The sequence below is a fragment of the Bombina bombina genome, chromosome 1 (assembly GCF_027579735.1).
Source record: "Bombina bombina isolate aBomBom1 chromosome 1, aBomBom1.pri, whole genome shotgun sequence".
NCBI lineage: Eukaryota > Metazoa > Chordata > Amphibia > Anura > Bombinatoridae > Bombina > Bombina bombina.
In genome coordinates, this window is record NC_069499.1 from 888,589,988 (window position 1) to 888,605,589 (window position 15,602).

At 38.5% G+C, this 15,602-nt stretch overlaps 1 protein-coding gene across 1 annotated transcript in view; it reads left to right on the top strand.

Moving 5' to 3' along the window:
* The window catches only part of CNEP1R1 (CTD nuclear envelope phosphatase 1 regulatory subunit 1), a 64,675-nt gene that overhangs the window by 26,598 nt on the left and 22,475 nt on the right, over positions 1-15,602 (top strand). The window contains exon 4 of the mRNA XM_053699551.1: positions 6,199-6,308. Coding sequence (XP_053555526.1) covers positions 6,199-6,308 — 110 coding nt within the window. The remainder of the gene's footprint in view (positions 1-6,198; positions 6,309-15,602) is intronic.

The window sequence follows — 15,602 nt, forward strand, 5'->3', positions numbered from 1 at the left end:
CCTCTTTAAAAAAAAAAATGCAGCCAAAACAGGCCTGGACTGAGCATAAGGGATATATATGGGCCAGAGCCTGTTGCCCTAGTGCTGCCCAGATGCCATGATGAAGGCCCAGTCTTGCCCTGATTGTCACTGCCTTGCTGTGTCTGAGTCAGGTCAGGTACAGTTGCCATCTCACTCAGGTGCTCATTATTTTGTTTAACTGTGACTACACAGGCTGCTAAGCAAAGATCAGTTTTTATTTATTACATATGATGTTTTTTACTGTTTAAGAACAAACAGTTTACAAAATACAGTGGCCGACTCAAGTCAGAATTTTTTGGGGGTTTCATGTTCCTTTTAATACAACACTGCAAATCATTTAAACTAAATTGACTCAAACTCCCCACCACCCAACAACATCTTTGCCTCACATATGATTAAAATTTGTGTTCATAGTTTACCCTGAACACAAAATTAACTACTTTAGTTACAGAGGGTGAGGTATTTTCCATCTTATGAGGTAGCATGACAAAGGAGAGAGTATTTTTACCAATTCTCACAACATTCAATCTCTCTCTTAAAACAGGAACATTTCCATCATCCCTAAACATGCTTTTCTCCAACATAGGTGTGTCCGGTCCACGGCGTCATCCTTACTTGTGGGATATTCTCCTTCCCAACAGGAAATGGCAAAGAGCCCAGCAAAGCTGGCCATATAGTCCCTCCTAGGCTCCGCCTACCCCAGTCATTCTCTTTGCCGTTGCACAGGCAACATCTCCACGGAGATGGCTTAAAGTTTTTTGGTGTTTAATAAAGTGTGTTCAGTTTAAAATTTAAAGTGACAGTAACGGTTTTATTGTAAAACGTTTTTTGTGCTTTGTTGACAAGTTTAAGCCTGTTTAACATGTCTGAACCATCAGATAACGATGTTCTATATGTATGAAAGCCAATGTGTCTCCCCATTTAAATACATGTGATATAATTGTGTCATAATGTCCAAACAAAGTAGGGATAATAATGCCATAGATAATGATATTGCCTAAGATGATTCCTCAAATGAGGGGAGTAAGCATGGTACTGCATCATCCCCTTCTGTGTCTACACCAGTTTTGCCCACACAAGAGGCCCCTAGTACATCTAGTGCGCCAATACTTATTACCATACAACAATTAACGGCTGTAATGGATAATTCTATTGCAAGCATTTTTTCCAAAATGCCTACTTATCAGAGAAAGCGTGATTGCTCTGTTTTAAACACTGAAGAGCAAGAGGACGCTGATGATATCTGTTCTGACATACCCTCACACCAATCTGAAGGGGCCAGGAGGGAGGTTTTGTCTGAGGGAGAAATTTCAGATCAGGGAAAATTTCTCAACAAGCAGAACCTGATGTTGTAACTTTTAAATTTAAATTAGAACATCTCCACGCACTACTTAAGGAGGTATTATCTACTCTGGATGATTGTGACAATTTGGTCATTCCAGAGAAATTAGGTAAGATGGACAAGTTCCTAGAGGTTCCGGTGCCCCCCAATGCTTTTCCTATACCCAAGCGGGTGGCGGACATAGTAAATAAGGAGTGGGAAAGGCCCGGCATACCTTTTGTTCCTCCCCCTATATTTAAGAAATTATTTCCTATAGTCGACCCCAGAAAGGACTTATGGCATACAGTCCCCAAGGTCGAGGGGGCGGTTTCTACTCTAAACAAACGCACTTCTATTACTATAGAAGATAGTTGTGCTTTCAAGATCCTATGGATTAAAGGTTAGAGGGTTTGCTTAAAAAGATGTTTGTTCAGCAAGGTTACCTTCTACAACCAATTTCATGCATTGTTCCTGTCACTACAGCTGCGTGTTTCTGGTTCGAAGAACTAGAAAAGTTGCTCAATAAAGAATCTTCGTACGAGGAGGTTTTGGACAGAGTTCAAGCACTTAAATTGGCTAACTCTTTTATTTTAGATGTCGCTTTGCAATTAGCTAGATTAGCGGCGAATAATTCAGGGTTTGCTATCGTGGCGCGCAGAGCGCTTTTGCTAAAGTCTTGGTCAGCGGAGGTGTTCTCCAAGACCAAATTGCTTAACATCCCTTTCAAGGGTAAAGCACTGTTTGGCCCTGACTTGAAAGAGATTATTTCAGACATCTCTGGGGGAAAGGGCCACGCCCTTCCTCTGGATAGGTCTTTTAAGTCTAAAAATAAGCCAAATTTTCGTCCCTTTCGCAGAAACGGACCAGCCTCAAATTCTACACCCTCTAAGCAAGAGGGTAATACTTCTCAAACCAAGCCAGCCTGGAGACCGATGCAAGGCTGGAACAAGGGTAAGCAGGCCAAGAAACCTGCCACTGCTACCAAAACAGCATGAAGTGTTGGCCCCGATCTGGGACCGGATCTGGTGGGGGGCAGACTTTCTCTCTTTGCTCAGGCTTGGGCAAGAGATGTTCAGGATCCTTGGGCGCTAGAAATAGTTTCTCAAGGTTATCTCCTGGAATTCAGGGAACTACCCCCAAGGGGAAGGTTCCACAGGTCTCAATTATCTTCGAACCAAATAAAAGACAGGCATTCTTACACTGTGTAGAAGACCTGTTAAGCATGGGAGTAATTCATCCTGTTCCATTAGGAGAACAAGGGATGGGTTTTTACTCCAACCTGTTCATAATTCCCAAAAAAGAGGGAACATTCAGACCAATTTTAGATCTCAAGACTCTAAACAAGTTTCGAAGGGTTTCAATGTTCAAAATGGTAACCATTCGAACGATCCTTCCTACCATCCAGGAAGGTCAATTCCTGACCACGGTGGATTTAAAGGATGCGTATCTACATATTCCTATCCACAAGGAACATCTTCGGTTCCTAAGGTTCGTCTTTCTGGACAAGCATTACCAGTTTGTGGCACTTCCATTCGGATTAGCCACTGCTCCAAGGATTTTCACAAAGGTACTAGGGTCCCTTCTAGCGGTGCTAAGACCAAGGGGCATTGCAGTAGTACCTTACTTGGACGACATCCTGATTCAAGTGTCGTCTCTGTCAAAAGCAAGGGCTCATACGGACATTGTCCTAGCTTTTCTCAGATCTCACAGGTGGAAAGTGAACATAGAAAAAAGTTCTCTGTCCCCGTCAACCAGAGTTCCCTTCTTGGGAACAATAATAGTTTCCTTAGAAATTAAGATTTTTCTGACAGAGGCCAGAAAATCAAAACTTCTAAGCTCTTGTCAGGTACTTCATTCTGTTCTTCTTCCTTCCATTGCGCAGTGCATGGAAGTAATAGGTTTGATGGTTGCGGCAATGGACATAGTTCCTTTTGCACGAATTCATCTAAGACCATTACACCTGTGCATGCTCAGACAGTGGAATGGGGATTATACAGACTTGTCTCCGACGATACAAGTAGATCAAATAACCAGAGATTCACTCCGTTGGTGGCTGACCCTGGACAACCTGTCACAGGGAATGAGCTTCCGCAGACCAGAGTAGGTCATTGTCACGACCGACGCCAGTCTGGTGGGCTGGGGTGCGGTCTGGGAACCCCTGAAAGCTCAGGGTCTATGGTCTCGGGAAGACTCTCTTCTCCCGATTAAACATAATGGAACTGAGAGCGATATTCAATGCTCTCAAGGCTTGGCCTCGACTAGCAAAGGCCAAATTCATAAGGTTTCAATCAGACAACATGACGACTGTTACATATATCAACCATCAGGGGGAAACAAGGAGTTCCCTGGCGATGGAGGAGCATCCGGGGGAGTGGGAACTCCATCCGGAAATCTTTGCCCAAATAACTCAATTATGGGGCATTCCAGACATGGTTCTGATGGCCTCTCGTCAGAACTTCAAGGTCCCTTGTTACGGGTCCAAATCCAGAGATCCCAAGCCGACTCTAGTGGATACAATAGTAGCACCTTGGATCTTCAACCTAGCTTATGTATTCCCACCGTTTCCTCTCATTCCCAGGCTGGTAGCCAGGATCAATCTGGAGAGGGCTTCGGTGATCTTGATAGTTCCTGCGTGGCCACGCAGGACTTGGTATGCAGACCTGGTGAATATGTCATCGGCTCCACCATGGAAGCTACCTTTGAGACAGGACCTTCTTATTCAGGGTCCATTCGAATATCCAAATCTGGTTTCCCTCCAACTGACTGCTTGGAGTTTAACGCTTGATTTTATCAAAGCGTGGGTTTTCAGATTCTGTAATAGATACTCTTATTCAGGCTAGAAAGCCTGTAACTAGAAAAATTTACCATAATATATGGAAAAAATATATCTGTTGGTGTGAATCTAAAGGATTCCCATGGAACAAGATAAAAATTCCTAAGATTCTTTCCTTTCTACAAGAAGGTTTGGAGAAAGGATTATCTGCAAGTTCTCTGAAGGGACAGATCTCTGCTTTATCTGTTTTACTTCACAAAAGGCTGGCAGCTGTGCCAGACGTTTAAGCGTTTGTTCAGGCTCTGGTTAGAATCAAGCCTGTTTACAGACCTTTGACTCCTCCCTGGAGTCTTAATCTAGTTCTTTCAGTTCTTCAAGGGGTTCCGTTTGAACCCTTATATTCCGTAGATATTAAGTTATTATCTTGGAAAGTTTTGTTTTAGGTTGCAATTTCTTCCGCTAGAAGAGTTTCTGAGTTATCTGCTCTGCAGTGTTCTCCGCCCTATCTGGTCCATGCAGATAAGGTGGTTTTGCGTACTGAGCCTGGTCTTCTTCCGAAGGTTGTTTCCAACAAAAATATTAACCAGGAGATAGTTGTACCTTCTTTGTGTCCGAATCCAGTTTCAAAGAAGGAACGTTTGTTACACAATTTGGACGTAGTCCGTGCTCTAAAATTCTATTTAGAGGCTACTGAAGATTTTAGACAAACATCTTCTTTGTTTGTTGTTTATTCTGGTAAAAGGAGAGGTAAAAAAGCAACTTCTACCTCTTTCCTTTTGGCTTAAAAGCATTATCAGATTGGCTTTTGAGACTGCCGGACGGCAGCCTCCTGAAAGTATCACAGCTCACTCCACTAGGGCTGTGGCTTCCACATGGGCCTTCAAGAATGAGGTTCCTGTTGACCAGATATGTAAGGCAGTGACTTGGTCTTCACTGCACTCTTTTGCCAAATTTTATTCTTTTGCTTCTTCGGAGGCTATTTTTGGGAGAAAGGTTTTGCAAGCCGTGGTATCTTCCGTTTAGGTGACCTGATTTGCTCCCTCCCTTCATCCGTGTCCTAAAGCTTTGGTATTGGTTCCCACAAGTAAGGATGACGCCGTGGACCGGACACACCTATGTTGGAGAAAACAGAATTTATGCTTACCTGATAAATTACTTTCTCCAACGGTGTGTCCGGTCCACGGCCCGCCCTGGTTTTTTTTAATCAGGTCTGATGAATTATTTTCTCTAACTACAGTCACCACGTTACCATATGGTTTCTCCTATATATATATTTCCTCCTGTCCGTCGGTCGAATGACTGGGGTAGGCGGAGCCTAGGAGGGACTATATGGCCAGCTTTGCTGGGCTCTTTGCCATTTCCTGTTGGGAAGGAGAATATCCCACAAGTAAGGATGACGCCGTGGACCGGACACACCGTTGGAGAAAGTAATTTATCAGGTAAGCATAAATTCTGTTTTTACTTGCACTGATCTTTACAGCATGTAATTATTAAAGATTTTCGATCCCAAACTACTGTGCATTTACCCCCGCAAAGTGGTTAAACAAACAGTAGAAGTAGAACAGGGCACTGGTGGTCCTGAGTACAAACCGCTACTGATCCAATCAGGAGTGCTAGTCACATGACTAAGATCTGGAACTAGCGATGCTGATTGGATAAGCGTTGGTTTTTGCTGAGCACTGCTGATGCGGCTTTAACCTTTTTTTATACTAACCCCTTTGTGGGGGTTAAACACTAAGTAGTGTAGGTTTTGGTCTTAAAATGTAATGTTTAACAAATTACAGCATGTCATTTTTAGATAATTTATGGCGCTTTAATAAACCTTTCCTTGACTTATGTCTAAGGATGTGTACTAAAATGCTGTGCATTGTGGAAAGTATCTATAGAATTACATACTTGCATCACTTGATTGACTTGTGCCTTATACGTTGTAGTGAGCTTTAACCCATTATACCCTAATGCTATCTATTTAAATTTTTTAGTAATTATATATTCACACATGTCTCCCACAGTAATATTTCCAGGGTGTGTGGTACAACATTTTTACCTTTTTAACTGAAATGTTCCAATTTTGCTTTTCCAGGTATCATTCTTCACGTCTTTGTGGAATCACCCCTTTTTTACAATCAGCTGTATCACTCTTATAGCTTTGTTCTTTGCTGGCATACACAAAAGAGTGGTTGCTCCGTCTATGTATCCTGTTATGTGTAAAGATTAATGTAATTAAGTGAATCTCTGATATGTATTTATAATGATGATGGAAATAGGTTTCTGAACGCCAAATGATATATTCCACCTCTAGTGGGAATTGAATCTATTTTTCTTTATGCCACTTAACGATATTAAAAGGAAATGTAGACAGAAAACAAAGTACTATCTTTAAAGGGACAGTCTACACCAGAATTTTTATTGTTTTAAAAGATAAATAATCCCTTTTATTACCTATTTCCCAGTTCTGCATAACTAACACAGTTATAATAATATACTTTTAACCTCTGTGATTATCTTGTATCTAAGCCTCTGCAAACTGCCCCTTTTTTCAGTTCTTTTGACAGACTTGCAGTTTAGCCAATCAGCTCCTGCTCCCAAATAACTTCTCGTGCACGAGCACAGTGTTATCTATATGAAATACGTGAACTAACACCCTCTAGTGGTGAAAAACTGTTAAAAAATGCAATCTGAAAGAGGTGGGCTTCAAGGTCTAAGAAATTAGCATATGAACCTCCTAGGTTAAGCTTTTAACTAAGAATACCAAGAGAACAAAGCAAAATTGGTGATAATAGTAAATTGGAAAATTGTTTAAAATTACATGCTCTATCTGAATCATGAAAGTTTATTTTGGCCTAGACTGTCCCTTGAATCCAATTTTTTTTTTTCTTTTTTTTTTTCTTTGTTCTCTTGCTATATTTATTTTAAAAGCAGGAATGTAAATCCTAGCAGCCAGCCCATTTTAGGCTCAGCACCATGGATAGCGCTTGCTTATTGGAGGCTTACATTTACCCACCAATAAGCAAGCATAACCCAGGTTCTCAACCAAAAATGGGCCGGCTCCTATGCATCACATTCCTGCTTTTTAAATAAAGATAGCAAGAGAGAAGAAAAATTGATAAGTGGAGTAAATTAGAAATTTGCTTAAAATTGCATTCTCTATCTGAATCATGAAAGAGAAAACATTTGGGTTTAGTGTCCCTTTAAAAAAAAGAATTAATTAAATTGTATTTTTGGCCAACATAAGTATTAAAAATGTGCTCCTTAATTTGTTTAACATAAAACAAAAAAGAAAAAACAGGCGCACAAAGCACGATTCAAGTGTAAAAGTTTTAATAACAAAGTAACACACGCACAGTGATAATTGCACTTACTAGATTAAAATAAAAAGTATGCATATAAACACCACTCCTTGGGTCTGCAGCTCCTGTAACAGTGGCACAGATGGTCTTTCTCCTTACAGCTTTTGTCCAACAGCATCAGGTAAAAGTAATCCGGATCCTTAACCTGAGTGTGTGACCAGCTTCTGTACACAGGTTGTTCTGCTTCCCAGAAAAGAGTGACAGTCTGCAGTGACTGGCCTGACGCGTTTCCCCCGACTTCGGCCGGGCTTTTTCAAAGGCTTAATGATATTGAAAGTGCGCCCTTTTGTTTTAAAGGCACGGTGACCAATCAGAGAAAGGGTGTGAGTTTAATTAGCCAATGCTAAAAGGGGTGTGTAAACACCATAAAACTGACATCGCTGTTCGTTGGAAATGCTCAGTTGGGTTAACAGCTTGTTGCTAATTGCCTAAAAAATTGCCACAATAAGTATACATATAACGCTGACAAATTCCATATGTACAAAAACTCTGAAGCATTAAAACCATGAAAGCGATTACATGCTTCCTCATATAATGTTTTTTTGGGGGGTGTATATTACACTGTAATTCCTACTTGCATTGTAAGAAATAAATAAATAAAAACAATTGATTATTCGTGGTTTGATACAGCGAACCTTTAGGAACAGTTCATATTAACTCTCCATATAACAAAAGTTGAATTTCAAGTAATTCATATTGTGTTCACAAAAAGTATCTGCTACAAATAGAAACCTTTTACAAGAACCAGAAAGCATATATATTTTTAAAAAAGTGATAGTTCATGAACAAATGTTTTTATGCAATTTGATTGAAGGTAATTCGATGGAGTTTAGCTGAATGCCTTTGATATTAAAATAAACTATTCATTAATTTTGCGTTTCTCATTGTGAGATTTTGATGGTAATCCCTAGTTAGGTGATTGTATTTTTGTTATCTGATAAGAACGTCTGTAGTCATTGGGTTTTGCTGAATGTGTTAAAAACCTAAAATGCATGTTCCCTGCAAGAACAATGAACTACCTATTATGCGGGATAGGATATATACATATAAATTTTGGGTGCTAACTTATTCTACTGAAGACACTAAAAATTAAAAAATATATATATATAATTAAAATAAAAATATTGAGATAAAAATTCCAAAGTTAAAAGGATTAACGATACCTGTATGAACAAAATTCCACCTGTTTGTTAATATTTTGTACAATTATTTTCTGATAAAAAATCCATATATTTAGTAACGGGTGAGTACCTAAAAGAGTAATTGATCTCCCAGTGCTCAAGTTTGAATGCAAGCGTGTAATCTATAAGATTAAAAAAATTCTAATAACAAAAAATCTTTCTTAAAGGAACATGATTCTCCTTAAAGGAACATAGTTCCACTTATTATTACTGTGGATGAATGAGTGGAAAATCTAGACTAAATAAATATTAAAACACTAAAAATGCTAAAATTCATTCAGATACATAAAATTATGTTGATGTTTGTAGAAAATGTTTAAAAATTAGTGTTAAGCGATTATTTCTAGATGATTTAAATAAAAGCTGCCACATCTATGTCAATGTTTAATCCTAGAGGCTGTAATGTCTTTAGTTTGTAAATCCACCTGGTTTCTATTTTTCTTAGTGTCAAGAGTCTATTGGGTTTTGTAGGAAGCACTTGATCTATTACTTGTACTTTCAGAGAGCTTGGATTGCTCCCATGGCATTCTAAAAAGTGTCTCGGAACACTGTGATTCTCCATTTTTTCTTTAATATTGTATAAGTGTTCATTGGTCCTACGCCTTATTTTCCTTTTTGTACGGCCCACATATAAGAGGCCACACCCACATTCTAGTAGATAAACAACGTACATTGAATCACAATTGCTTTTAAAGTTAATGGTGTATGTTTCTGTGGACTGACTATTATGGAATGTTGGTGCTTTGCACATGTTACATCTTGGTTTTCCACATTTCATGGTCCCCTTCCAGTTATTTAGCCAATTATCAACTTTTGGATTGGCATCATTTACTGTGGAAGGTTTGATCTTACTGGGGGCTAGGATGTTTTTTAAACTCTTGCCTTTCTTATATGTGAATGTTGGCTTATCTTCCAGATGTGGACCTAAAATAGGGTCTGATTTAAGAAGTGGCCAGTGTTTCTTGATAATATTTTCTTGATAATATTTTCAAGTGTTTTGGAGCCTTGGTTATATGTGGTAACCAATCTTGTAGGATTACTATTACTTGATTGTGCTCCAATCAAAGTATCATGTATCACGGTCCCTATTGGTAATGAATTATCAGTAGATTTATTGTTAAGAAAGAAAGAACTTCTGTCTCTATCTGCTACTTTCAATTTTGCTTGTTTTAAAACCTCTGGATTATAACCTTTATCTAAAAACTTTTTCTCTAAAATATTGGCTTCTACTTCATAATCTGAGGAGTGAGTGCAATTTCTCTTGATTCTCAAATATTGACTTTGTGGAACATTATTGATCCAACTTTTCTTATGAGCACTTCTTGCTTGAATAAAACTATTGCAATCAGTAGTCTTCCTGTAATTTTTAACCGCTGGCCACTTCTTAAATCAGACCCTATTTTAGGTCTACATCTGGAAGATAAGCCAACATTCACATATAAGAAAGGCAAGAGTTTAAAAAACATCCTAGCCCCCCAGTAAGATCAAACCTTCCACAGTAAATTATGCCAATCCAAAAGTTGATAATTGGCTAAATAACTGGAAGGGGACCATGAAATGTGGAAAACCAAGATGTAACATGTGCAAACATATAAACAAAGCACCAACATTCCATAATAGTCAGTCCACAGAAACATACACCATTAACTTTAAAAGCAATTGTGATTCAATGTACGTTGTTTATCTACTAGAATGTGGGTGTGGCCTCTTATATGTGGGCCGTACAAAAAGGAAAATAAGGCGTAGGACCAATGAACACTTATACAATATTAAAGAAAAAATGGAGAATCACAGTGTTCCGAGACACTTTTTAGAATGCCATGGGAGCAATCCAAGCTCTCTGAAAGTACAAGTAATAGATGAAGTGCTTCCTACAAAACCCAATAGACTCTTGACACTAAGAAAAATAGAAACCAGGTGGATTTACAAACTAAAGACATTACAGCCTCTAGGATTAAACATTGACATAGATGTGGCAGCTTTTATTTAAATCATCTAGAAATAATCGCTTAACACTAATTTTTAAACATTTTCTACAAACATCAACATAATTTTATGTATCTGAATGAATTTTAGCATTTTTAGTGTTTTAATATTTATTTAGTCTAGATTTTCCACTCATTCATCCACAGTAATAATAAGTGGAACTATGTTCCTTTAAGGAGAATCATGTTCCTTTAAGAAAGATTTTTTGTTATTAGAATTTTTTTAATCTTATAGATTACACGCTTGCATTCAAACTTGAGCACTGGGAGATCAATTACTCTTTTAGGTACTCACCCGTTACTAAATATATGGATTTTTTATCAGAAAATAATTGTACAAAATATTAACAAACAGGTGGAATTTTGTTCATACAGGTATCGTTAATCCTTTTAACTTTGGAATTTTTATCTCAATATTTTTATTTTAATTATATATATATATTTTTTAATTTTTAGTGTCTTCAGTAGAATAAGTTAGCACCCAAAATTTATATGTATATATCCTATCCCGCATAATAGGTAGTTCATTGTTCTTGCAGGGAACATGCATTTTAGGTTTTTAACACATTCAGCAAAACCCAATGACTACAGACGTTCTTATCAGATAACAAAAATACAATCACCTAACTAGGGATTACCATCAAAATCTCACAATGAGAAACGCAAAATTAATGAATAGTTTATTTTAATATCAAAGGCATTCAGCTAAACTCCATCGAATTACCTTCAATCAAATTGCATAAAAACATTTGTTCATGAACTATCACTTTTTTAAAAATATATATGCTTTCTGGTTCTTGTAAAAGGTTTCTATTTGTAGCAGATACTTTTTGTGAACACAATATGAATTACTTGAAATTCAACTTTTGTTATATGGAGAGTTAATATGAACTGTTCCTAAAGGTTCGCTGTATCAAACCACGAATAATCAATTGTTTTTATTTATTTATTTCTTACAATGCAAGTAGGAATTACAGTGTAATATACACCCCCAAAAAAACATTATATGAGGAAGCATGTAATCGCTTTCATGGTTTTAATGCTTCAGAGTTTTTGTACATATGGAATTTGTCAGCGTTATATGTATACTTATTGTGGCAATTTTTTAGGCAATTAGCAACAAGCTGTTAACCCAACTGAGCATTTCCAACGAACAGCGATGTCAGTTTTATGGTGTTTACACACCCCTTTTAGCATTGGCTAATTAAACTCACACCCTTTCTCTGATTGGTCACCGTGCCTTTAAAACAAAAGGGCGCACTTTCAATATCATTAAGCCTTTGAAAAAGCCTGGCCGAAGTCGGGGGAAACGCGTCAGGCCAGTCACTGCAGACTGTCACTCTTTTCTGGGAAGCAGAACAACCTGTGTACAGAAGCTGGTCACACACTCAGGTTAAGGATCCGGATTACTTTTACCTGATGCTGTTGGACAAAAGCTGTAAGGAGAAAGACCATCTGTGCCACTGTTACAGGAGCTGCAGACCCAAGGAGTGGTGTTTATATGCATACTTTTTATTTTAATCTAGTAAGTGCAATTATCACTGTGCGTGTGTTACTTTGTTATTAAAACTTTTACACTTGAATCGTGCTTTGTGCGCCTGTTTTTTCTTTTTTGTTTTATGTTATCACTTCTGAGTCAAGACCGGTGAATTGCTGGCTGGAACAAGGCTGCACTATAAAGGCACAACAATTGGAATTCAATCCTTTTTACAGAGGAATTGTTTGGAACAGCATTCCAAGGAAAAACCTGCAGAACACCAGCTGCAAAATTCTAACCTTTAAAACCAATCTACTTCATTATAAGGTACTGTGGTCAAGTCCTTTTTCACATATCCCTATTTTGAGACTATATGGACAATTTTTGACAATAGACCGATTCCACTGGGATTGTGTGTGTGTGTGTGTATATATACATATATACACATTTTCATCATATATACATATATTTTCATTAGTTTTTAATATTCATATTAATATTCATAATATTTATTGTGGTTGGCATTAGAGCGCAAAAAATTTCTTGTTTCAATCCTTAATTTCTTTGTATTATAAGTGAACTTGCCTGTTTTAAGCTGTATAATATTATTCTATTGATCCTTCTTGACCCAACTCACTATTTTCATATGCTCTCCAGCCATTTGTAGTACATCATGTCTGGCTGCTAGATTGAGGGCTCTGCACGTCAATGATTGCAACAGTACTAGGTGTGCAGAGAATTGTTTACACCATATAAGGCAGCATTTTTATGTTTTTCTTTAGCAGAAATAAGAAAATTGTCAGGGAAAGTTAGTTTGGGCATGCAGCTAAGACAACTTGTCAGGGACCAGTGTGAGGACTGTAAGTTTCAGCTGCCCTCGCTGCAAACATTGCTTTGTTGCTGTTGTAACCCTGTGCAGGAATACTAATCAACTACTGAGCTGATCTATCAGGGCAAGAAGGCAGCTACTGGTTCATTTTTGTTTATTATGTAAAATGGTTTCCTTCTTTGCTAAGTGCAGTATTCTGTGCTATTACTGCTATTTACGTCTGGTGTGCACAATACGCCAAGCACAGCCAGTACCGTTTATGTCTGGCTGCTGAGTAGGTGGCTTTGCACATGTGCTACAGCTGGCTAATGAGCATAGGAAAATAGTAAACTGTGTGTGAAGATGGAGCAATGCAAAAGTCTAAAATCACAGGCAAATATATATATATATATATATATATATATATATATATATATATATATATATATGTGTGTGTGTGTATATATATGTATGTATATATATATATATATATATATATATATATATATATATATATATATATATATATATATATATAATATTTTCCCTCTCACCGGCCAAGAAAGGGCGTTTAAGTGACTTTGAACGTGGCATGGTTGTTGGTGCCAGACGGACTGGTCTGAGTATTTAAAAAAACTGCTGATCTACTGGGATTTTCACGCACAACCATCTCTAGGGTTTACAGAGAATGGTCTGAAAAAGAGAAAATATCCAGTGAGCGGCAGTTTTGTGGATGAAAATACCTTGTTGAGATGAGAGGAAAATGGGCAGACTGGTTCGAGACGATAGATATGCAACAGTAACTCAAATATCCACTCATTACAACCAAGGTATGCAGAATACCATCCCTGAACGCACAACACGTCGAACCTTAAAGCAGATGGGCTCCAGCAACATGAGACCACACCGGGTGCCACTCCTGTTGAGCTAAGAACAGGAAACTGAGGCTACAATTCGCACAGGCTCACCAAAATTGGACAATAGAAGATTGGAACAATGTTGCCTGGTCTGTTGATTCTCGATTTCAGCTGCGACATTCAGATGGTAGGGTCAGAATTTGGCATCAACCACATGAAAGCATGGATCCATCCTAAACAATTGATACACGGCTGGTGGTGTAATGGTGTGTCATGCATTATACTCATGTAGAGTAGTTGATACCTGGATCTGTTACCCAGCAGAGGTGGTATTTTGGTCTCAGCATTGCCAGCTTTAATGTGAACTGCTCTTTCTTTGTGTAACATCTGTGTGTAGGAATGCAGTGGTTTCAAGACCCCCCTCCTCTTGGTGAATGATACTTCGTGATACTGTGAGTTAAGGCTGACTATGAATGGTTGACTGATCATAAATTATAGCAAAGACGGAGGCATTGACAAGACAAAGAAGAAGCTGTTTTAATTGTATGTGACAGAGAAACTCTAGTCAGAACCAATGTGGGACCAGAAGGAGTAACATCACTGACTGCAGGTTCTCCACATGTCTCAAGGAACTTGGTAATACAGGGAGTGCAGAATTATTAGGCAAGTTGTATTTTTGAGGATTAATTTTATTATTGAACAACCATGTTCTCAATGAACCCAAAAAACTCATTAATATCAAAGCTGAATAGTTTTGGAAGTAGTTTTTATTTTGTTTTTAGTTATAGCTATTTTAGGGGGATATCTGTGTGTGCAGGTGACTATTACTGTGCATAATTATTAGGCAACTTAACAAAAAACAAATATATACCCATTTCAATTATTTATTTTTACCAGTGAAACCAATATAACATCTCAACATTCACAAATATACATTTCTGACATTCAAAAACAAAACAAAAACAAATCAGTGACCAATATAGCCACCTTTCTTTGCAAGGACACTCACAAGCCTGCCATCCATGGATTCTGTCAGTGTTTTGATCTGTTCACCATCAACATTGCGTGCAGCAGCAACCACAGCCTCCCAGACACTGTTCAGAGAGGTGTACTGTTTTCCCTCCTTGTAAATCTCACATTTGATGATGGACCACAGGTTCTCAATGGGGTTCAGATCAGGTGAACAAGGAGGCCATGTCATTAGATTTTCTTCTTTTATACCCTTTCTTGCCAGCCACGCTGTGGAGTACTTGGACGCGTGTGATGGAGCATTGTCCTGCATGAAAATCATGTTTTTCTTGAAGGATGCAGACTTCTTCCTGTACCACTGCTTGAAGAAGGTGTCTTCCAGAAACTGGCAGTAGGACTGGGAGTTGAGCTTGACTCCATCCTCAACCCGAAAAGGCCCCACAAGCTCATCTTTGATGATACCAGCCCAAACCAGTACTCCACCTCCACCTTGCTGGCGTCTGAGTCGGACTGGAGCTCTCTGCCCTTTACCAATCCAGCCACGGGCCCATCCATCTGGCCCATCAAGACTCGCTCTCATTTCATCAGTCCATAAAACCTTAGAAAAATCAGTCTTGAGATATTTCTTGGCCCAGTGTTGACGTTTCAGCTTGTGTGTCTTGTTCAGTGGTGGTCGTCTTTCAGCCTTTCTTACCTTGGCCATGTCTCTGAGTATTGCACACTTTGTGCTTTTGGGCACTCCAGTGATGTTGCAGCTCTGAAATATGGCCAAACTGGTGGCAAGTGGCATCTTGGCAGCTGCATGCTTGACTTTTCTCAGTTCATGGGCAGTTATTTTGCGCCTTGGTTTTTCCACACGC